The sequence below is a fragment of the Grammomys surdaster genome, unplaced genomic scaffold (genome assembly GCF_004785775.1).
Source record: "Grammomys surdaster isolate TR1022 unplaced genomic scaffold, NIH_TR_1.0 100, whole genome shotgun sequence".
NCBI classification, from domain to species: domain Eukaryota; kingdom Metazoa; phylum Chordata; class Mammalia; order Rodentia; family Muridae; genus Grammomys; species Grammomys surdaster.
In genome coordinates, this window is record NW_021604579.1 from 10900428 (window position 1) to 10922342 (window position 21915).

At 52.8% G+C, this 21915-nt stretch overlaps 2 protein-coding genes across 4 annotated transcripts in view; one reads left to right on the forward strand and one right to left on the reverse strand.

Annotated features, from left to right (window-relative positions):
- The first annotated feature begins 605 nt into the window (after positions 1 to 605).
- Positions 606 to 15352, forward strand: Podn (podocan). 3 transcript variants are annotated; one of them, XM_028787533.1, is made up of 11 exons: positions 606 to 666; positions 3031 to 3350; positions 4752 to 4845; positions 5993 to 6057; positions 6957 to 7066; positions 7667 to 7823; positions 8128 to 8243; positions 8478 to 9135; positions 11382 to 11530; positions 12452 to 12664; positions 14475 to 15352. In XM_028787533.1, the coding sequence occupies exons 2-10, from the start codon at positions 3036 to 3038 to the stop codon at positions 12636 to 12638; spliced, it is 1851 nt and encodes a 616-aa protein (XP_028643366.1). In that variant the 5' UTR covers positions 606 to 666; positions 3031 to 3035; the 3' UTR covers positions 12639 to 12664; positions 14475 to 15352. The 3 variants fall into 3 exon arrangements, with proteins under 3 accessions (XP_028643366.1, XP_028643382.1, XP_028643374.1); XM_028787549.1 differs by having other exon boundaries at positions 606 to 640; XM_028787541.1 differs by lacking the exon at positions 606 to 666 and having other exon boundaries at positions 2568 to 3350.
- A 1528-nt stretch (positions 15353 to 16880) lies between these two features.
- The window catches only part of Slc1a7 (solute carrier family 1 member 7), a 43312-nt gene continuing 38277 nt past the window's right edge, over positions 16881 to 21915 (reverse strand). Inside the window, exons 7-12 of the mRNA XM_028785897.1 lie at positions 21213 to 21446; positions 19724 to 19918; positions 19162 to 19296; positions 18685 to 18787; positions 17746 to 17960; positions 16881 to 17325 (exon numbers count right to left, since the gene is read on the reverse strand). Coding sequence (XP_028641730.1) covers positions 17292 to 17325; positions 17746 to 17960; positions 18685 to 18787; positions 19162 to 19296; positions 19724 to 19918; positions 21213 to 21446 — 916 coding nt within the window. The 3' untranslated portion in view covers positions 16881 to 17291. The remainder of the gene's footprint in view (positions 17326 to 17745; positions 17961 to 18684; positions 18788 to 19161; positions 19297 to 19723; positions 19919 to 21212; positions 21447 to 21915) is intronic.

Consider the following 21915-nt stretch of genomic DNA (forward strand, 5'->3'; position numbering starts at 1 on the left):
TTATATTTTTAAAGACAGGGTCTTACTATGTAGCCCTGGCTGGCCTGGAACTCTCTTTGTTGACCAGGCTTGATCTTGTAGGTCTCTGCCTGTTTCTTCCTCTGGAGTGCTGGGATTAAAAGCATGCACCTCCATGCCTGGCACAAATAATTTTTTTTACATAAAGTAAGATAGGTAAACTTAATTTTGTTTAACCCAATATAGTAAAAGTGTTCGGAATTCTAGGTATCAATGAAACATTTTACATTATTTTCTGCAGTGCCTTTAAGATCCACACTCACGGTGTGTTCTTTAAAGCATGTCTCAACGTGAACTAGCCATACCTTAAGGGCTCCGTAGCCACACGTGGCCATGAGGATCTACTTCAGTGGAGAGGGGGTCATGAACCTCTTAGCCAGGAGCCTGCTGCAGGCTTCCTTGTAGGACCCAGCACTTGGTGTCCTCAGCCCCTAGGAAAGCAGCGTGGGATGACACAGAAGCCCTGGAGCTCAGCTTGGCCCCTCAGCAGCTGTCACAGTGGGACTCTGCTCGCTGGTCCCTAGAGGAGTGATGAAGACATTTTCAGTCTGGTTCAGAATGTTGATCTAAATTATATATCTGTACAGATGAGCTTGTGGATTTTTATGGAGACAAGCCAAAGGTGAGAGAAGAAAACCAGCCTGTCCAGTGAGTACCTTGTGCATGTGAGGACCAGGTCCTTCCCTGCATCCATTCCCTGGCCTCCTGCTCTGAGTGAATTTGAGGCCCACTTCCTCCCCTCCCCCTCATTCCCTCTCCTTGGCTGCTCTGGCTAGAAGACTGTGGAATCAGCCATGGGGGAGGGGAGAATAATGATCTGTAGAGGGGTGCTGGGGGGGGTGGGGGGGGAGGGCAGTCTCACTTGCTGATCTCTACAGGGCTCCCTGGTTCTCTGCCAGACTAGAAGGCTGGGGTTCAAGTCTGCCTGGGCCACATGGACTGTATGTAGGGTTAAGGGATCTGGCTGTTACCATCTTCTTTCCTACTCTTTCTCTAGGATATCTCATCCCCCTAGGAACCTCTTTATACTGGCACCTGAATCTAGTGGGTAGTGGTTATGGTGTCACCTGCTCCAGAGAGCAGGGATGTGATCTGCCTCGCCTGTATGTCCAGGGCCCAGGCTGGGTCCAAGATGGGGCATCTGAGACAGTGAGAGCACAAAGTGGTGTTTAAATAACACAGCAGAGGACGTCACAAGTGGACTAGTGGGCCATAGCATCTTCTCAGAGCAAACGGCTTGGGCGTAGCCAGGCCCAGAAGTCTAAGTGCGGATGGGCAAAGAAGGATGCTAGAGTGGGTAGCGAGGCGGATCATGCTGTGAAAGCAGAGAGGTGGTTCTCAACCTGGAGGTCATGACTCCTTTGGGGATCAAATGACCCCTTTCACCAGGGTTGTGTATCAGATACTCACACTACAATTCATGTCAGTAGCAAAATTACAGTTAAGAAGTAGCAATGAAAATAAGTTTATGGCTGGGGGAAGTCACGACAACATGAGGAAATGGATGAAAGGGTTGCAGCATTAAGAACCACTGGAGTAGAGTAATGGAAGGGAGAAATTCATGTTTATTTATTTATTGAACATTTACTGTGTTTACCTCATTGGCCTATGTATTGCCCATGGAGAGTACTTCTGTTATCTCTAGGACAGATGAGAAACTGAAATTTAGGCTGTTTCAAAACGTGCCCAAGTCACACACTCAGGAGAGTGAGAGCTGAGCTCGCAGGTCTAGCCACTGGTCTCCACAACCTCCCAGTTGCCCTAATCCTGCCATGACAAGCTCTGGTCAGACCCTTCTAGCTGCTGCATTTCCTGAGGCTGGCGGGAGGAGGATGACTACCCCATTCAGGAGTGGAACCCGGAGCCTGGACACAGGCTGATGCGCCTCTCATCTACTCAATGGAACATGTTACTAAGCAGGGTCATCATAGTAGCTCTGGCTGTTCCTGTCACCTAATGGCATCAGTTGCTCTGTCTGATGTCATACTTTGTCCTGTCAGGACTGTGAGTTTGGACAGCACTTGCCTGGTACAAACAAGAATGCTGAGGTTCAATGAGGTGCAGTGAATTGGGGGTGGGGGTGAGGCTTTTGCCGGGTCAATGGCTTTCACTGTCTCCTGTTGCAACTCAACATATCCTAGAGACATTTCTGAGTCCTTGTGATGCTAAGCCCTGGCCTGCAGGATCACAGGGACTGTGGCAGCCAAGTATCATCCTTAGCTGTCTCTGCTGCACTGGGGAACATCATGGGCACTGTCCAAGTGGGTATGTGAGGTCCTGGGGAGGATGGGTAAGTGATCACACATCAGGACTCAGCAGGTCAGGACGCAGCAGCCTCAGTCACCTCTTTGCCTGTCATTCGGTTCACTCAGTCAGAACCTACACGTAGAGTTATTCTCAGCCCAGGTGCTGTGACTTTTGAGTGTTCACAACCCAACTCAGCTATTGCTAAGCCTTGGGCAATCTCAGATTCTACACACACATACACACACACACACACAGAGAGAGAGAGAGAGAGAGAGAGAGAGATATTTTGGACAAAAGGAATAGTATATGCAAAGGCCTGGAGGCAGGGACCACTAAGGGTCCCTCCCTTACTATCCTGTGTAATGTGTTAGAGAGAGAGTTGGAAGAGTGTCAGGGCCAAGCCCTGGGGCCCTACATGGGAGCTAGAGCACAGGGACATACCTGCTAGGGGATGGGCAAAGGACTGCCACATTGGCTGTCAGAGCAACAGCAGTTTAACAAAGCGAAGGTTCTGCCTCAGCTTCCTTCCTGTGAAATAAGGGTACAGATTCCTCAGACCCAAGCTGGTGAGAGTTACAGAAGGTTTGCAGGCGTGACTAAGGACAAGGCTTCATGACACTTCTATCACCACAGGGGTATTTCTGATAAGACAGGGTGGCAGTCACCTGTCTCATGACCTATCATGACTTCCTGTATACATGCCCAGTGTATGTGACCAGTGCATCACCTGGCACCACCCTCGGTGATGAGCCACTCTTCCAACAGGCGCCATGGCCGGCAGCTGGGGCCTGCCACTCCTGCTGTTGGTGTCTCAGCTGTTCCTGGGCCTTGTGCTGCCTGTGAGGGTACCTGCATTTGGCCGAAGTGACACTCACACCCTGAGCCCTGAGGAGAATGAATTCGTGGAGGAAGAAGAGCAGCCAGTGCTAGTTTTGAACTCCGAGGAGCCAGAGCCTGGCCCAGCCACCATCGACTGTCCCCGAGATTGTGCCTGCTCCCAGGAGGGTGTAGTGGACTGTGGTGGCATTGACCTGCGTGAGTTCCCAGGGGACCTGCCCGAGCACACAAACCATCTCTCCTTGCAGGTGAGGCTCATGCTGTGCCAGCAATAATCCCCAGCCGTATATGGTTCTATAGCTTGCATAATCAGAACCTCCAATTTTTATGGTTCCTTACTACCCCCAGATTCAGAGTACCAGGGGAGATCAGACTCATGGAATCCTGGTCCTACCCTTGGAATACCTGTGATGTTCCAGTTACAGAACCCTGAGATATAGCCTGCTGGTTTGTGGAAGAGTCTGAGCTGCCACAAAAACTTTAGAGTAGAAATGTCTCACCCTGGGCACACAGTTGCCCAGCCCTGGATAGAGAGGGTGCTGCTAACACCATTACAGGACGAGGAAAGCCAAATCAAGGAATTCAACTCCTGGAGGCAGTGAACTCAGAGCAGAACGTTAGAGTGCTGGCCCCTGCTGAGGCCCACTGGATGGATGGATCCTGGTATATCCAGGGCAGCCCTAGGGGAGGGGAGGAACTGTTACTCCCCCTAGAGGAGATCAAGAGAAAGTGGGAGATCTGCCTGTGGCCACTGGGGTTGGGGGTGGGGTTTGGCAAGCCATGGGTCAATGAGAGGAAAGGACACATTGAAGGCAGTTCTTATTAGGCTCCTTTGCCCACCCAGTCACATACAGACTGTCTCATGTACCTGCTGTGGGTGCCTCTGGTTCTGTGTGGTGCTGGATGTGTAGGAAGGGCATGGTCCCATTCTGACTTCAGGAGCTCACAGTTCATGGATGAAACTGACAAATGAATAAACAAAGAAGTCCAATTCAGATAAAAGGGCTTAGCCAAGCTGCCAACCCAACACTCAGGAGGCAGAGGCAGGTGGAATTCTGAGTTCGAGGCCAGCCTAGTCTACCGAGTTCCAGGACAACCAGGGTTACAGAGAGAAACCCTGTCTTAAAAAATAACAACAACAAAAGAAAAAAAAAGAAAAATAGAAAGAAAAGAGGAAAAGAAAAGAAAAAGAAGGAAAAAAAGAAAGAAAGAAAGAAAGGAAGAAAGAAAGAAAGGAAGGAAGAGATGGAGGGGGAAGACTTAAGCTCTGGGGCTAATGGAGCTATGGGGTTTAGCTCAGGTTCTTCCTCCAGCTCAGGAGGGCTTTCCAGAGCACATGGTTAGAAACCTTGTATTCTAAGGGGAGTGGGGACTGCAGGGACAAAGAAGGGGACGTGCTTCTGTTTAGGGATCAGCTCCAAGTGCCTGTCACTTGGTGTGGGTCTGATCTGTGGGTAGATCTGCCCGTGGGCTCTTTAAGAGCAGGACTCACACATGTCTGTGTCCATTGCTGTACACTGTCTGTCTCAGGAGAAAATTCCAAGACAGGTGCCCAAGAAAGGGACGCTCCTAGGGCCAAGGGTAGGAATAGAAGTCTCATGTACCCCGACCCTACCCCCAACCTGCTGCTGCCCCATATCTCCACACAGAACAACCAGCTGGAGAAGATCTACCCAGAGGAGCTTTCTCGGCTGCAGAGGCTGGAAACACTGAACCTACAGAACAATCGTCTGACCTCCCGAGGTGAGGAGTGTGGGACACCGGCTGGTAATCAGAGGCCTGAGTGGCATGGTGGCCATGGGGAGAACTTAGTCCTGAAAACCCCAGGGTGAAGAGGAGCCTAGGCCGGGGTTGGGCTGGCAGAGGGAGGGGCTCTGATATGAGCCTGAGCCTGCTATGACTGTCTGAGACCCAGGAGGTGGGACCTGGGATATTGAGAGCACAGACTTCCTGGGACCTTGTCAGAGACTCTCCAATTTGCAGGGGCCCTTAGAATCCAAAAGCAGCGTTCTTAAGTTCCTTCCCCACCCCCACTGAAGACAAATATAGTACGTAATTCAGATAGAACTTTTGGAAAACAAAGTGGAAGGAAAAAAATCCCTCATAACCCTCCACTTTGAATTAATCAATATTAAGATTTTGGTATTCTTCCTCCCCCCATTTCAAAAGAAAATAGCTTCATTTGTTATGTAATGTATGTACCATAAGTGACTCAGTTTAAAAGTCCAATTTGCTGTGTTTGAGTGAATTTACACAACGTACAACCACCGCTTGTGACCTGCAGTCATTCATCGTGGACTTTAACCCACAGCTGAATTCCCGAAATGGTGTGGAGGCCTGCTTTGTTTCGCTTAGCAATTTGTTTCTCTCCTTGCTGTTGCTAGAGCTCTCTCTGGCTGTCACATCACACTCCACAGCAGGGTATTCCCTGGAGAGACAGTCCATGGTTTATGTAACTGTTCCCTCTCCATTGACTTGGGCCAGTCCCAGCATCTGGTGGTCCTGGAGAGGGAACTGGATGTCAGAGTCCAGCCCAGGGCTGGAGAAAGGCCAGTCTAACTAACTGTAACAAGACATCTGTCTGAGGGGATTGGCGGGTGGGGGAGGGAGGCCTGTCCTGCTTGCCCAGCTTGGCTGCTCCTGCCTAGAGGTGGGACTGGTGGCACTGACCCCCCCCCCAGCACTCCTTCCTGGTCAAAGGATTAGACTGGGTCCCTCAGTCCCTCAGCAAGGCCTTAGCTGCCTGCTTCTATGCTTGAGCCACGTGAGAATGAAGGCAGAGTGGATGCTGGAGCTGATTGGGAAAGGAGGGAGCTGCCTAGCAAGTTGGCGGTTCGCCTGCTCCCCGGTAGCATCTCCTTCATCCAGGGCTCTGACCTGTCCTTTAAAGGGCTCCCAGAGGAGGCATTTGAGCATCTTACTAGCCTCAATTACCTGTACCTGGCCAACAACAAGGTGAGGGCCATAGAGGGTGTATGGGCTTCCCTGGGTTGGGCAAGCTTCCCTGGGGGTGAGCGGGCTTCCCTAGGGTGGTGGGCTTCCATAGAATGGGCGGGCTTTCCCTGGGATGGGTGGGATTTCCTAGAGTGGGCAGGCTTCCCTGGAGTGGGCAGGCTTCCTTACCCTCCTGACTCTGTCTTCCCTTGAGCTCCGTGGTTGTTTCCCAGTGCCCTTGCCAGCCTGGCCTCTGGGTCCCTATTGCCCTGGATGGTACTGGCAGCTTCATAATCAGACATGCTCTAGGTTATAGAGGATGGTGTACCTCCAGCACATGGGTGGAGGGAGAGCCCAACATGTCACCCAGGCACTTGAAAGGCTTCTTAGAGGAGATGCCATTTGAGTAAGGCATAAAAGGCAGGCAGATTCCAGCCTGGGCCCCGGGCAAGGCTGTTCAGTTGAAGTGGCCTGTGTTCACACTCCCCGGTACTCTCAGGTGGGAGGATCACTTGAGTCTAGGAACTGGATACAAGCCTGGACACAAGGAGACATCATTTCAAAATGTATACAAGTAAATAATAAACAGAAAGTGAGGCATGGTGGAACTTGCCTTCCCTCCACCCACGGAGTAGTCAGACACTTCTCAATTCTCACCGTTTCTTCTGACCTCCAATCTTCCCGGTGAGCCTGAAGGCCAGAAGAGTGGGGACAGATGCAAAAGGCATTGCTTGCCCAGCTAAGGGCTGTGGGAGCTGGACACATTTTGTTTTATCAGAAGACGGAACACATTTCTACATTGGAAGAGTGGCCTTGCTGTCAGGGAAGAACAAGGGAAGGGGAGCAGGGGAGCCCAGCGGCAGGGCCCAGAGCTAGTTCTGTACCTCTATTGGTCTTTCTGTTGGCTCCTCCCTTTCCAGCTCACATTGGCACCCCGATTCCTGCCAAATGCCCTGATCAGTGTGGACTTCGCTGCCAATTATCTCACTAAGATCTATGGACTCACCTTTGGCCAAAAGCCAAACCTGAGGTCAGAGGTCAGAGGGATGACCCTGGGTGTATGGGGTGTATACATGTGGAGTGAGTGTGGAAAGTTTAGGGGAAGCTGAGGCAAAGCAGAAGACACAGGCGAGCCCTGAGGAGGGGCTTGCTGTGCCGTGGGCTATGGGCTGTATTCAGGGGTGTGTGGTGAGGAGCACCCAGGACCTATCGGATCTCAGGAACCAGAGGGCTGAAATCTGAGGGATGAGGAGGCCTCCATCCAGTAAATGAGAATTAAGAGCCTATGCATGGGAGGGGTGGGGTTTAGGTAGAAAAAGCCACTTCCGGCAGGCAGAGATGCCCTTCTCTGAAGCTGTTAAAGGAGGTTGAACCACTCCCAGGACTTTTCCACAGGGCTTCAGGATGTCCTGTTTCTGCTGTTAATTTATGTGGTGACTTAAAGCCTTTGGTCCCTGTTCCTGACCATGTAGGGGTTCTGAAGTTCTTTAACTCTGTGTCCCTGGGTTAAGAGGGTAGAAAAGTACCCCGGGCCCTACTTCAGCTTGAATAGGAGTTTGAAGACATGCAGTAAAGCTAGCTTACAGCCAGGGAGCCCTGGTGGGGTGAGGACTGTGCCTCAATCCTGCAGGTCTGTGTACCTGCACAACAACAAGCTAGCAGACGCCGGGCTGCCGGACAACATGTTCAATGGCTCCAGTAATGTCGAGATCCTCATCCTGTCCAGCAACTTCCTGCGCCACGTGCCCAAGCACCTGCCGCCTGCTCTGTACAAGCTGCACCTCAAGGTGGGGAACGGAGAGGGCAGGTGAGGGAGAGGCAGACCCATGTCCAGGGCACAGAACTGCCTAGGGAGAAGCATGGCCCAGTTGGGCATGGGGATGCCGAGTGAATCTGAGAGTACATTGCAGGTATTAGCTACCTAGGGGAGCAGGCAGGAGTCTGGGCACCTGGCCTTCAGTATGGGGGCTGTCAGAGCACCCAGATGTTCAGGTCTGACTCCCCTCCTGGCAGCCTCCAGGCTCCTCTGCATATCTCATCCCGAGGCCTGGCTCTCGCCTCTCACTCCGCCATCCCTCCCTTTCCTTCTAGAACAATAAGCTGGAGAAGATCCCCCCTGGGGCCTTCAGTGAGCTGAGCAGCCTTCGAGAGCTGTACCTGCAAAACAACTACCTGACTGATGAGGGTCTGGACAACGAGACCTTCTGGTGGGTCCCTGTGTCACTGCATCCTCTGCATCACCACCTGGCAGTGTGCAACACCTGGCCGTCTCAGCTTGTCTCAGCTGGGCAGTCATGTGTCCACTTTTCCTTGGTTGCTTTCTCTGGAGAATCTTTGGGGCTTATGTCTGTTGCCATTTCTGTCTCTGGGAACAAGTCTTGTTTACAGACAACGGTTGCTGTGGCCTCCTGCCTAGCATCTCAGCTTCCTCTTTTCTCCAGGAAGCTGTCCAGCCTGGAGTACCTGGACTTGTCCAGCAACAACCTGTCAAGGGTCCCAGCGGGTCTTCCCCGCAGCCTGGTCCTACTGCACCTGGAGAAAAATGTCATTCAGAGCGTAGATGCTGATGTGCTGACACCCATTCGCAGCCTAGAGTACCTGTTGCTACACAGTAACCAGCTGCAGGCTAAGGGCATCCATCCACTGGCCTTCCAGGGCCTCAAGAGGCTCCACACAGTGCATCTATACAACAACGCGCTGGAACGTGTGCCCAGTGGCCTGCCCCGCCGAGTGCGCACCCTCATGATCCTGCACAACCAGATTACAGGCATAGGCCGTGAGGACTTCGCCACCACCTACTTCCTGGAAGAGCTCAACCTTAGCTACAACCGCATCACCAGCCCACAGATGCACCGAGATGCCTTCCGCAAGCTACGCCTGCTGCGTTCACTTGACTTGTCTGGCAACCGCCTGCAAACACTGCCTCCAGGCCTGCCTAAAAATGTACACGTGCTCAAGGTCAAGCGTAATGAACTGGCTGCCCTGGCACGTGGGGCACTAGGTGGCATGGCCCAGCTTCGGGAACTCTACCTCACAGGCAACCGACTGCGAAGCCGGGCCCTGGGACCCCGTGCCTGGGTGGACCTTGCTGGTCTGCAGGTACTGCAGGACTGGGCTATGTGGGGGGCGGGGCACAGGGAGAAAGGAGGGAAGACCTAGGATGAGTGACAGTTGTGCCAAGAGCCAGGTTCCAGTGGGGTAGCCAGACTGAGCTTATTCATTGGATATATGCTGGGGAGGCGGGCCTTAGTGTAGGAGGGCCATGGCCACGCAATCCAACCTACTTATAAGTGCAGAGCCAAGGGTACAGTGAATCCTGTAACCTGTGTCTCTATGTAGCCAGGTTAATTCACTACAGGATGGAAGGAAGGGCCCACATTTTAGTCTGATGTGCTCACCACTGGCCGTGGGGTGGGAATTGCCATCAGGACTGGGGTGTTTTCAAAGAATGCTGGGGAGAGGTGGGGCTAGAGAGAAGCCAGGAGGTACCCTGAGCTTAGCAGGGTGAGATGGATGAGGAAGCTGGCTCTACAGCAAGGTGGGGCCTCCCCTCATCCAGACTTCCCTGCTGAGATCCACACATTGGAATCCAGCCTCGGTGCAGCCCTTATAGCTGTTCCTCAGGAGTGCAACTTGGCCGGAACCCTCCACACCTGCTGTCTCTGGTTATGTTTGCTAACTCACTAAGGGGGAGGGGCCATACCTATCTGTGGAACTTGGAAGCTACCCTTGTCTCTGTGGCCTGCCTCAGGCAGCACACTAGCACCTAACCCAGCTACAGCTGGGCTGCTTATGCCCCAAGCCAAGCCACTAGATTTCTCAACTGAACCTTACCGGCCTAGGATCTCAGTACTCAGACTCACCACTCCGGTACTTGAAAAGCACCTGTTCACACAGGTTTCTGTCCAGTCTTCTATAGCTCCCTGTTTCCCTGAAGTCCCAGGCCAGACTCTAAGCCCTCCTCTGCTCCTACTCCAGCACTCAGTGGCCCTTTTACTGGAAGCACAATACCTGCCTTGCTTACTGAAGAGATCTTATTCATTTGTTCCTTTGTTCATTCATTTATTCATTTATTCACTCCATAAGTCTTAGAGTCCCCACATTTGTCCTAGACAATGTTGTTCCAGAACTGGGGATCCGATGAGGAATAAGGGAGCATCACTCCTGTTAGGGGCTATCTAGGACTCAGCCTGAGTGTAACCTTGCCTAGGAAACATTCTTACCCTTTGGCAGGGACAGGCAAGTTAGATACCTCCCTGAGCCTCAGCCTGGTGAGCAAGCGAGTGGGGATTCCCCCTTACACTGTGTCTTTTGACTGGCAACTTGCTCTTTTTGCCTCAAATCCACCCTGTGCTAATGCCCTGGAAAGCATTTCCTAGCTCAAAGCTGGATGAATCCCTTCCCCACTCCCTCATTACAGCCAAGCCCATGGCTTGTTTTGTCAGGCTCTGGTCCATCTCCACAGCCTGACTGGCTTCTCAGAGTGGAGATGGTGTCTCACGGAGTCTGTGCTCCAGCACCCATGGGCACCAAGTATCTCTGGAATGAATGAGGGAGGGACTGACAGAGCATAGACTGGGGACAGTGCCAATGGCTGTGGAGACAAAATGGGAAACAAGCCCTGTGGACCGGGGAGGTGACAGAATCGGAAGTTTTGGGCTTTATTGCTATCCTGATGCTAGCTTACCAAGCTGTGTGGGATGTGAGCCTGTTGGATGACCCTGTATCCCAGCGTCTTGAGATGATGAAGGGCCTTACAAATCCTGTAATCCTGTCCCAGGGCAGCACTAGTGTGGCTCTGGAGAAGGTGCATTGACATTGTGAGAGGTAACAAGGGTGGCCACAGAGCCAGTGTGTGCCAGGTCCCCTCTCCTACTTCTCTGGCTATCGATTCTGAGCTCCAGGCACAAGATAACTCAAAGACTGACGAGCCCTGGGGCCTGCTGGTTGTGCCAGGGTTTCTACAAGCCTTGTATCTGCAATCCTGGCCCCCGCACATGTGACCTGCACATGTAGATCTTGATGTGTTTAATCTGATGGAAACGACAGGTAGGCTGAAGAGGAAAGACTGTGACATGCAGGCAGCTGGGCTATGACTTCATGTGCAAAGGCAGGAGAGGCTGGGCAGGACCCACATCAATTAAACAAGTGTGTGGAGTCTGGCACAGTACATTCCATCCTCTTACAAATGGATTAACCTCGCTGAGCTGTTTTCCCACCTGGAAACCGTGGTTGTCAGACCCCTCCCCTCACTAGAGACGAGATAGATTGTGGCTTGGTGGGAGTCTGTAAGCTGGTAAGTGCTCTGCACAGGTGGGCATCCTTGACCCCCATCACCCCCACAGCTGCTGGACATTGCTGGGAATCAGCTCACAGAGATCCCTGAGGGGCTCCCCCCGTCCTTGGAGTACCTGTACCTGCAGAATAACAAGATTAGTGCCGTTCCTGCCAACGCCTTCGACTCCACCCCCAATCTCAAGGGGATCTTTCTCAGGTAGGAAGTCCCTGCAGCCCTTCTTACACCCCTAACAGCACATATAATAGTAGATAAACAGCTGAGACCTGAGGGAGCAGCTGGCAGGGAGACTGTGGGTGTGGAGCCTGGCTACGATATTGACTGGCCAGGGAGCCCTGAGTACACTGCAGGACCCCACAAGCCTGTGCCACCTCAGTCCCTGAGGGCGAGCACACTGTGCCAGGCCTGCAGTGGCTCACAGGTCTGTTAGTGGGCATCAGAAACATTAACAACAAGTGCATGGTGCTGCTGATGCTGCTGTGGTACAGGAGGAAGCCCAGAGAACATCTCATTGGTAATGGCCAGCTGTGAAGACATGAGTGAGGCAACTGTGCTCAGTCAGCCAGACGGGGCTCAGACCAAGTCAGACCAAGAACACAGGTGCCTAGGTCCCCACTGGGCTCTGGGGTTAGGGCTTCAGGGAACTCAGACCCCACAGACTCTGGCTTCTTCTCAGACCTCCCTCCCTCACTCCAACTCGACCCACCCAAATCAGAGAGAAGACAGATTAGAAGACAGGCCCAGGGTGATGACACTGGGTGCTGTGACTCGGCCTGTTGTGCTGAGTACATCCCTTACCAGCTCAGCCATGGCCTTGCCTGTGTGCCTGTCAGATCTTGAGGTTAGTGGGGGAGGGCAGCAGAGGTAGCTCCCATGGCTGCCGCTCTGCACATGAAGTGACTATGGATCAAGGGAGACCTTTCTTGCCTCTGCCACTCTCTGTGATTGATGTCCTAACAGGTCTATTTGCCACGGTGCACCATGCTTCTTGGCCCCTCACCTTCAAAACTTGCTGTGGCACTTCCTGAATACCCTCTCCTTGCCCTTTTTCCTCTGAGCTGGGTAGGTGTGAGGGCATCGGCCAGGCTTCCTGCCGCTGACCCATAGACCACCACTCAGGTTCAACAAGCTGGCCGTGGGCTCCGTGGTGGAAAGTGCCTTCCGGAGGCTGAAACACCTGCAGGTCTTGGACATTGAAGGCAACTTTGAGTTTGGTAACGTTTCCAAGGACCGAGGCCACAAAGATGAGGAAGAGGAAGAAGAGGAGGAGGAGGAGGAAGAGGATGAAGAAGAGGAAACGAGATAGGACAGAGTGACACAGATGTGACCCAGGTGGGTGGTTCATGTAGGTGTGATAGCACCTCTCACCACACCCTGCTGCCCCTGGCCACGCCCTGCTGTCCCTGACCTGCCTTGGCTCTCTGTGTGTCAACTTCATCCCGTCTCTGTTCTATCCCTTCATTTTGAAAACCTGTCATTTCGTTTGCATGTAGGATTGCACCATGTGAGGTGTGTGTGTGTGTGTGTGTGTGTGTGTGCAGGCCCATGGAAGCCAGTTTGAGCTAAGGCATTCATTCTAGCTCAGGGAGATGAGTATTGTGCTGGGAGATACTCGGGGTACAGAGACTTCTAAGTCTGGGGCTCAGAGGAGAGGGGCCCGGACTAGAGATGGGGCTTTAGTCACTGTATGCCTTGAGATAGGTACAGACACTGAGGGCACTTGAAGAGCTTGTCTAGGGCAGGGAGGGAGAGGGCAGTCACAGGTAGTTAATGCACAGGGAGTTTGCACATACATGTATACATACTTTATTCCAGGACACAATCATAGACAATAACATGTACATATCTGTGTCCACAAGTGTGCCTATGGATATACGCATAGAGGTGTGTCTATGGGTACCCATTCACACAGGCTTACATGTGGCCACGCTCATACACATACTTAATACATTCATGGGCTTCTCTAAAAGTGGGGTGGGGACTCAAACTGCTTCAGTACTAAGAGCCTGAGGGACGTGGGCACTGCTGTGCATAAGGACAACATGGAATCCTTGTGATGTCATAGGGAGCACTGAGGGAGAGGCGGGGGTGGAGGGAATGACCTGGACGGTAGGGAGTGTATTTGCTCTGGAGTGGCAGTAGCTGAGGGGAGGCCGTGTAAAACTCAGGTGAAACTGTTTGGTACTCCTTTTGGCACTGGTGGCAAGGACACTCACGGGATACGCTGTGGAGGGAGGGTAGCGCATTGAGGAATGTGGGTATGAGGGCTGCCGTAAGGATTGCAGGAGGTTGGTAATTGTCCCTCACAGGCAGGCTAGTGGCTTGATGGCTGGATCTCAAGTTGCCTCAGCCTGAGGGCCTTAGCTTTCCGTCCGTGCAGTGAGTGATGTTAAACATAGAATTGGATGCATTTATGGCTGAGTTTTTGTTTGGGTTGTGGCACTAGGCTTGGTAAGGAGGAGGGGCAGATGGAAGTGTTGGTAGCAGAAACACGGGGAGGAAGCTGAAACCTGGGAGGTGACAGGAAGGGTCCAGACAGAGAGCAGTGGTCAGAGAGGCTAAGGTTAGGTCAGACCTCAGGGAATGTGTTAGGAACTGTGTGGCCAGGGTGTGGCCATGGCCACAGTTAGGATGCTGACTTGAAGTAGAACCTGGAGCAGACAGGAGCTGGTAGTGTGTGTGTGTGTTTGGGGGGTTGATGATGAATGGTGACAGATGATGGAGAGAACAGGACTCATGACAGGGCTGTGAGCCTAGAGGGCAGACCTGGCTCCCAGGGCCAGCTGTGGAGGTAGAGTCCCTGTCCTGAGGCACAGTCCTTAAGAGTCAGGGATCAGCAGGAAGGGGTGACTGCTATCCCATGAGGACTCCTGGTTCTCATGAAATGGACTATGAAGTTCTGGGGTGAGGGAGAATCTTCCCACTTTGTGAAATGTTGGCCATAGTTAAGTCAACTGAGTGGACTGCTGGGAGAAGCCCCGGGGAGTTCTGGATTCAGGGCTGGGTACCTCCTGGTTCTACACTCCCAGGGGCTCCTCCTCATTCCTCCTCACAGCAGCCTGGCTTCCAAAATCCCCTTACTTTGATCCACTTCAGCCGAGGCTGGTTGTAGCTCATCCTGACTCTCCAACATGTTCCACAGGATAACGGACTACCGGACTCCTTTCTGCGGCCCAGGCCTGTGCCCCATGAGCGCCCCCTTCTGACACACCCAACGCTGAGCCCAAGAGGCACCAGAAAGTCACAGGGTGAACACAGTCTCGTGTCCCACCCCTTCCAGCAATGTGTCACACAGTCAGACACGTGCAGATACCACTTCACCGCCCCATCCCCCAGCTTGGCCACGTAGATAGCCAGCTGCATATGACCTTCCAAACTGGCTTTCTGCACAATCTCACACTGATACACACACACACACACACACACACATCCTGACCTCTGAGACCACACTGGCCTGGTACACTCAGGCAGCTACCCTCTTCTCTATTCACTTACACAGAGTGACCTATGCTACCAAAAGCTCTTGTTTCCGGCCAGTTTTGGCCGCAAACAGTTGGCCATGTGCCTTGTCCTCTAGTCCTTCCCTTGGAGATACAGGGTTGTCTTCTTGCTCTGTGGGCGGGTGCTTTCTACCCTTTGAGACTCAAAAGCTGGCTTTTGTTTTGTGCCTTCCCTATGGGGATTTGAACCTTCTGCCTTTTACCATGGCCTCGCCTCCTCCCCCCGGTGCTGGGCAGCCCTACTGCTGGGAGCCCCTTTTTGTGGTGCCCTAGCAGATCACAGGCACTTTCGGAGAACAATCTCAAGAAGTCTTGGGAGGGAAAGGAGGAAGCAGTGCACGGGCTGGAATTGAGGTGGGGTGGAGTGGTGGCAGCTGCATTGGTCTTCAGTTCTGCAGGGAAGTTCTGGGTACCTTTGGTTTTGTTTAAGGAGAAAAAAAATATATGAAGATAAAAATCTCAAAGCTGATTTTTCCTGTTACAGAAAAACTAATATAAAGTATTATCCCTGCCCTTGCAACCATGCTGTGTCTGTGTGTGCTTCCCTCCAGGTGATGGGCTGGTATCTGGGCAAGATCTAGCAAGCAGCACCCCTGACCAGAGGAATGAGGGCCAGTACCAGGACTGAGGGACCCCACAGGAGTGGCACAGTCAGGGGAGGATGGGACATAGTAGCAAGACAGGAAGGCCTGATGGGTACGCTGTCTAGGTGGAAATCTGCCTTTAGTGTGGAGTGCTGAACAGGTCTCACAGTCCCCCTACCCCCAAGCTGAACCTCCAAACAGACGACCCATGGGCCCTGGGCTGTTTAGAGCCCACCTGGAAAGTCACCGTTGCATGGAGATACTGTTACTAACGTTACTGAGGTGATTTGTGCTGTCCAAGGAGTGAGGAGGCAGAAGGCACGTCTGAGGCCTCCCACAGAGCTGATTTGGGGACAAGGTCTTTTTAGGTTTTCCCAGGGACACGGCGAGGGACAGCCATTATGCCACCCCAATGAGGGAGAGCTGGGATTGGGTTGAAAGCCTTAGGGAGGCTGTACCTCATTTGGATCTAAATGACTGTAAAGATCTTTCTGACCTAGAGGTGTGTGGATATCTCTCAAGTTCACCAAAATACAGAACCCTCCCTGGCTAGCAGGGAAAGGCAACTGGATTCCTCAGGGGTCTTGAGAGACTCAGGGGAGGATCAACTAAAGCCTGGGCACATGACGGAAAAAGTAACTGGCTGGACATTTGATCTTCCCCGGGTGGTCAGCGATCAACTGATGAAGGATGTGGACCCATGATAGAATCATAGAGAGTGGTAGCATGGGAGGGGGTGTCCTAGAGCTGAGGCCTTTCCTGGAGTTTTACACTCACTGGAGGAAGGGAGAGAGAGTTTAAAGGTGAGGATGTGTGTTCTTGGGGAAGCCTGTCTTGTCCCTGGGTCTCACGTGTTCATGGATCTGGTATATAATCCCTCCAGACCACAGAGTTATACCCCCTACCCAGACCCCCACTCCCATCTCCAACCCCACCTAGAATGGATTGTATGGTTAGTATCCTTCTCTTCCCCTTAGGCTGTTTGGGCCAGGCCCTTCTCTAAGGTAAACCATTAACCAAAGGTAGCTTCCGCTGAGATTTTTTTTTCCTTTTCTGAGGTTCAATTTCAGGGTCAGGGCCCAGATCAAGCTGAGCAAGGAAAGGAAGTCTGTCCACAACAGCCCTGGAAAAGGCCCAGCTACAGTCAGGCCTATTGAAGTGGCTCGGGTGGGCTTGTTTATACTCTGACTCCTGCATTGCTTAGTTCAGATGGGCCTGTCCTTACTGTGGCTGCCAGGACAGGCTGATCTACGCTCTCAGCTTGCATTAGCTCAACAAAGAGATGCTGCTCAGAGTCTGGTCTCAACTGGAAAGTGTGGCTCAGGCCTTATTATCTCAGTAGCTGGGGAGGCAGGAACAGGAGGATTGCTACTAGCAGAGTCTATATAATGGGTAGCTAGCCCTACCTTACAATTCCCTGTCTCAAAGCACAAAGCAAAACACATAGTCTGTCACATCCATAAGTCCTGAAAAAAAAAAACACTTTTATTTATCACATTATTGCAAACATGGAAGGGACTAGGGACTCTCATTCAATTTTGCCACACAAAGAGTTCAGACCCCAAGGTACTACTTGGCTAGAGCACCCCAAGGTGGATCTTTCTCTCTATGGCCCATCTTGCCCACCCATCTCATGGAAGCCTGGCAGGGCTGTACCCACTGGGTCTCCCAGCCCTAGTGGACATCACTCTCCATATTAGATGCAAGGTCTGGTGGACAGAAATGGACAGGCTGTAACGTGTGAAGGCAGCAGGTCTCAGACCTGGGATGGGCCAGCCAGTTTTATTGAGTTAAAACCACATGCTGTGGGGTGGAGCAGGGTTGACCTGGCCTGGACACAGCTGGGGCAGGAACAGGGCCACTGTTGTTTTATCTTCATGAGCTGGAAGCTGTTGTGGGCGTGGGGACCCTGGAGAAGGCAGAACTTCTTTCACTTTTCCTTGCAGGCTGCCTTGTTCATTAGAAGGGAGTGGTGGAGACTCCAAAGATTTGAATTAACATCCTGGCCATGACACTTATTTCAAGGAGTGGTTTTAGCTCTCAGGCCCCCAAACTGTTCTTCCACAAAGTATAGGCAAAGACCCCTACCAGGTGTCTTTGTGGGTTCATATAGAAACTGTTACAGCTAGGTCCTGGGCCACAAGAGCCATAGTTGCTGACTGGGGCCTCTGCTCACAGTTGTCTCCTTTGTGAGACATGCTTTCTCATCAGTGGCTGACTAACCTGTCAGGGTGGAATGTGCCAGCTGCTCAGGTGTGTTTTGAGTTCAACCCCTACCCTTAACCCAAACCCCAGGGTCTGGCCTGGCTCTGTGACCCTGCAGGCTTACACGTTGGTCTCCAGCTCATTGATCTCAATGGTGCAGTGGTCCAGGCTGGCAGTGGCTGGCTCCTCATCCTGCTCTACCTGGACCGGGATGTGGTGGGGGCACATGGGGCCCAGGGTTAGCTCTGAGGCCTCAGCCACACTCTTTACACAGCCGTTCTGCTGGGCAGCCACGATCTCCTGCAGTGTCACTGGCTTGGTCTCACAGGGTAGCAATTTCTGGAGAGAAAATAGGCCTCGTTAGCACTGGGAGGGACTGAGGTAGGTGATGCTGAGCAGTCTCAGGGGGCTGGGAGCCACTGAAAGAGGTGTTTCTATAAACACAGCTGGGCAGCCTTGGCAGGTTACAGGGTTCTCTGGGCGCCAGTGTGCAAGCTGCCATGCCTCCTGCCGCCTGTTTTGCTATTTACAGAGTCTAGTCGGGAAAACAGTAGCTTCCCTGCCTGAACCCCAGCTTCCTTGCAGTGAAGAGGATACAGACATCTAGACTTACAGGCAATCCTGAATACCAGACAGCTCCCTGCTGCCCCACAAACATCCTGCCTGAGGGACTGGGTTTCTCAAGGGGAAGATGTTTTCTCACTGTTTCACTGGCTAGATCTGGGTGCCCTGCAGGGCGGGTCCTCTATGAACAGGTGTTAGAGAAGCTAGCCACCTGCTGGGACAAGGAGCCCAGAGCTGTGGAGGATGTGACTGAAGGCTTCAGTGGGTGGGTGGAACATCTGGAACTCTGCAGCTCCACCTGGGACAGTGGTTCTCAACCTTCTTAATGCTGCCACCCTCCAATACGGTCCCTCATGTTATAAATTACGATGTGAATACATGACATGCAGGATATCTGATATGTGACTCCTATGAAAGGGTCGTTAGACCTCAAAGGGGTCGCCACTCACAGGTTGAGAACCACTGTCTTAGAGGCTTCCTGGAGGGCTGCTGCTCTCACCTCAGTGCCCATGTCCTGAGCAAAATCCTTCCGGCAGATGTGGGCCATGATCCCCGCCGCCAGCGCATCACCCAGCACGTTGATCATGGTTCGGAAGCGATCCCTGGCAAGCCAAGGTATACAGTGAGCTGCGGCAACCTCAACGGGGAACTGGTAGAGGGCCACGCTCAACTGGAAAGCGTGAGGCCACTGCACAGAGGCACAGACAGTTACCACAGGCAGGGATGCACCCAATCCACCCACAGTGGTGGCAAAGAAGCCCCTTCATGACACAGGCCCTGTGTTTAGAGGGGCCAGACCTGAGATCACTATCTAGAACTTCAAGAAGGCTGCATTTTCACTTTTGAATTCTGGGATACCAGTCACACAACTGGTGTTGATTATCCGGGTGCCCTAGCCTACCATACATAGCAATTCCCCCACCCTGCTACCCTCAGCAAGGGTGGGACTGGGTGGGGACCCCAACAAAGCACTCACAGCGCCCAGTCTACAGCAATGATGAGATTGATGTCATCGGTTGGCAGTCCCACAGAGGTGAGCACGATGACCATGGTGACAAGCCCCGCCTGCGGGATGCCAGCCGCCCCAATGCTGGCTGCAGTGGCTGTAATGCTGCAGAGAGAGAAGGATGTGGCAGGAATACCCGCCACAGCCCTGGCTCCAAGGAGACCAGAATGCTAGGGTCTGGGGTCAGCCAAGGGTCTGGAGGCTGTCTGTTGTGATATCCTATCAGGGGATTCTCAGAGGAGCAGGTCCCTGTTCATAGCCCTTTGGAGATTCTGGTGGTCTACCAGCACAGCTCCCCCCACCCCCCACCTTCTCTGGGTCTATCTTTGTATGCAGGGACCTTAAACTCTGTCCCATTGCAGCAGCTTGTGCTTGATACCAGCCTCACTGGTCCTCAGGCTGGCTCTTGACTCTGCTCACCCTGATCCCAGAGATCAGGCTTACCCTAGCCCCAGCATCAGCCCTGCCTGTGGCTGGCATATACCCTCCTTCTTGACCCCGGGGCCCTCTAGCGTGTGGCATTCAGACACACCTGATAGTGATGATCTGGCCAAAGTCTAGCTCATAGTTGTTGACCTGGGCAATAAAGATAGCAGCCACAGCCTCGTAGAGTGCGGTGCCGTCCATGTTGATGGTGGCGCCCACGGGCAGCACAAAGCGAGCGATGCGTCGGTCTATGTGGTTGTTCTCCAGCAGGCACTTGAAGGTGATGGGCAGTGTGGCTGAGCTATGGGCAGAGGGGCAGGTGTCTGCCCACCACCCTCCTCCAGGATGGTCTGGGCCTCGGAAGTGAGCCACTATGGGAGAGCCAGCTCACTGATGCCCTGACAGAAATGTGTGGTATACATGTGGGTCAGCTTGGGCTGGTAGGATGACCCCAGGAAGAGTTCTCAGGAAGGCAATGGGGAGGAATGCTTCGGTGGCACAGTGCTACACTGTGGGCCTAAAGTATCTGCAGTGGTGATTCCCAGAGACTATGCCAGAGTGCCTGGGCCTTGAGTTCAGCCTCCTACGGGGCCTCAGCAAGCCCTGCAGCCTGGACACCTTGGTTTCTGTTGCACATAACTCCCAGGTCACAGGGTGATAGCAAAATCAAGCCATGCAGAACTTAGAGAAGTACTCAAGTTAAGTCTCTGGGAAGGGGCTTCCACTGCAGGGGTTGCTGTCAGGGTTAAAGCACAGCACAGTCCCAGAGACTGAGGCCCAGGCAAGAAAGATGAGGACTGGAAAAAACACCAGACCTTTGGCCCAGAAAGATGGGCTCCAAGCCCACAGTTCCTTCCACATGGAGTTTGGTCTCAGAAGAGTACTTCCTCACAGGGCACAATGATCATGGGTGACGACTCCATCCCCTCGCTCCTTCCCTCCCTCCCTGCCCCCCTCTTTCCTCCTTCTAACTATCCTAGGTCCTCAGCTGTGGCCGGTAGTCCCCAAGGCTGGGTTTCACAGGTTTTACTCGCTTTCTCACCCCAGAGCCTTATCTCAGCCTCTGAAGCAATCAATCCTGTGCAGGTGCAAATTATTCTAGTCCAGGTGTGGGGACATTGAGGCCTGGGAAAGCTAAGTAACAGCCTGTCATCACACTGGTATGCTTAACTGAACAGCGACTCCAGACTTGGCTGTCTAGAAATGCTGCCAAGGTTGAAGCAGGTTACTCAGCCTTGACACTCCGTCTGGAGTAGACAGACAGAATCCCTCCAGTGTCACAGGATCTGCCCTGACAGGAACACGTGATCTGTGAAAGCAATACACGCTCTCTGCCCATGGAGTAAGGACAGGCCTCCATGAAGACTGAGGAAACTTTGGGACCATGGGCAAAGGGAGACCTTAAGAATGACTAAGGCAGGCAGCGTCTTGGGCATTAAGCCCCTATATGGTCATATCACCACCACTGGGATCTGTCTGAGGAGCCACGTTAGCACTTTCAGTGGTTCTGTGGCTGTAGGTGAATGATGACTGGACAGACGGACAGAGTTCTGTTCCGCCTACCCCAACCCTCTCAGCTCTTCATCTGGGGCTACCTGGAGGAGGTTGCCAATGCAATGAGCAGAGCCTGGAGAACACCACGGATGAAGACGATGGGGTTCTTTCTGGTGATGAGGAAGTACAGCAGGGGCAGGATCAGGAGACCGTGGACCACCAGCCCGCAAACCACAGTCACGGCATAGAAGCCCAGCTTTTTCCCTACTGCCTTGGGGTCATCCATCTCCAGGATCTTGCCAGCGATCAGGAAGACAATGCCAAAGGGGAAGTACCTGGGGTGGCAGAGTGACCTCAGGTTCAGTTCTGGGTCCCCTCCCACCTGGCACTTTGTCACTGCATGATCTCATCTCAAGCCCCTCATGGCTCACGAGGATGAGTGAGATTGAGGTGCCCATCTGTGACCCAGGTCCCTCAGTTGCCCCAGGCCTAGACAGCCACCACATCCTTGAAGAAGCCCCATTTTAGCTTAGCAAGGCCATTCCTCCTAGGTGACCACGGTCAGTCCACTGCACGCTCCTCAGACTATCAGGCACCTAAGGTCTGAACTCTGAACCAGAAGCAGTTACTGATTCTCACTTCTGCTGTGTGCTTTCTTCAGGAGTCAAGCTAAGCAGGCTCCTCAATATGGGGAAACTGAGACCAAGACAGCAGAAGGTGAGGCCAGATTGGGCTGGGAACACTGCACAGTCAGCTAGCACTGGTGGCCCAGGTCCAGGCTGAGCCTCCTGTGCAGTTTGTTGA

Excerpts from the sequence above, each read along its gene's own strand:
- Podn (XM_028787533.1), top strand. The coding sequence starts at position 3,036 with ATGGCCGGCAGCTGGGGCCTGCCACTCCTGCTGTTGGTGTCTCAGCTG. Across the intron at positions 3,351-4,751 it reads CAAACCATCTCTCCTTGCAG|AACAACCAGCTGGAGAAGAT; the intron begins GTGAGGCTCATG and ends ATCTCCACACAG. Across the intron at positions 4,846-5,992 it reads CAATCGTCTGACCTCCCGAG|GGCTCCCAGAGGAGGCATTT; the intron begins GTGAGGAGTGTG and ends TGTCCTTTAAAG.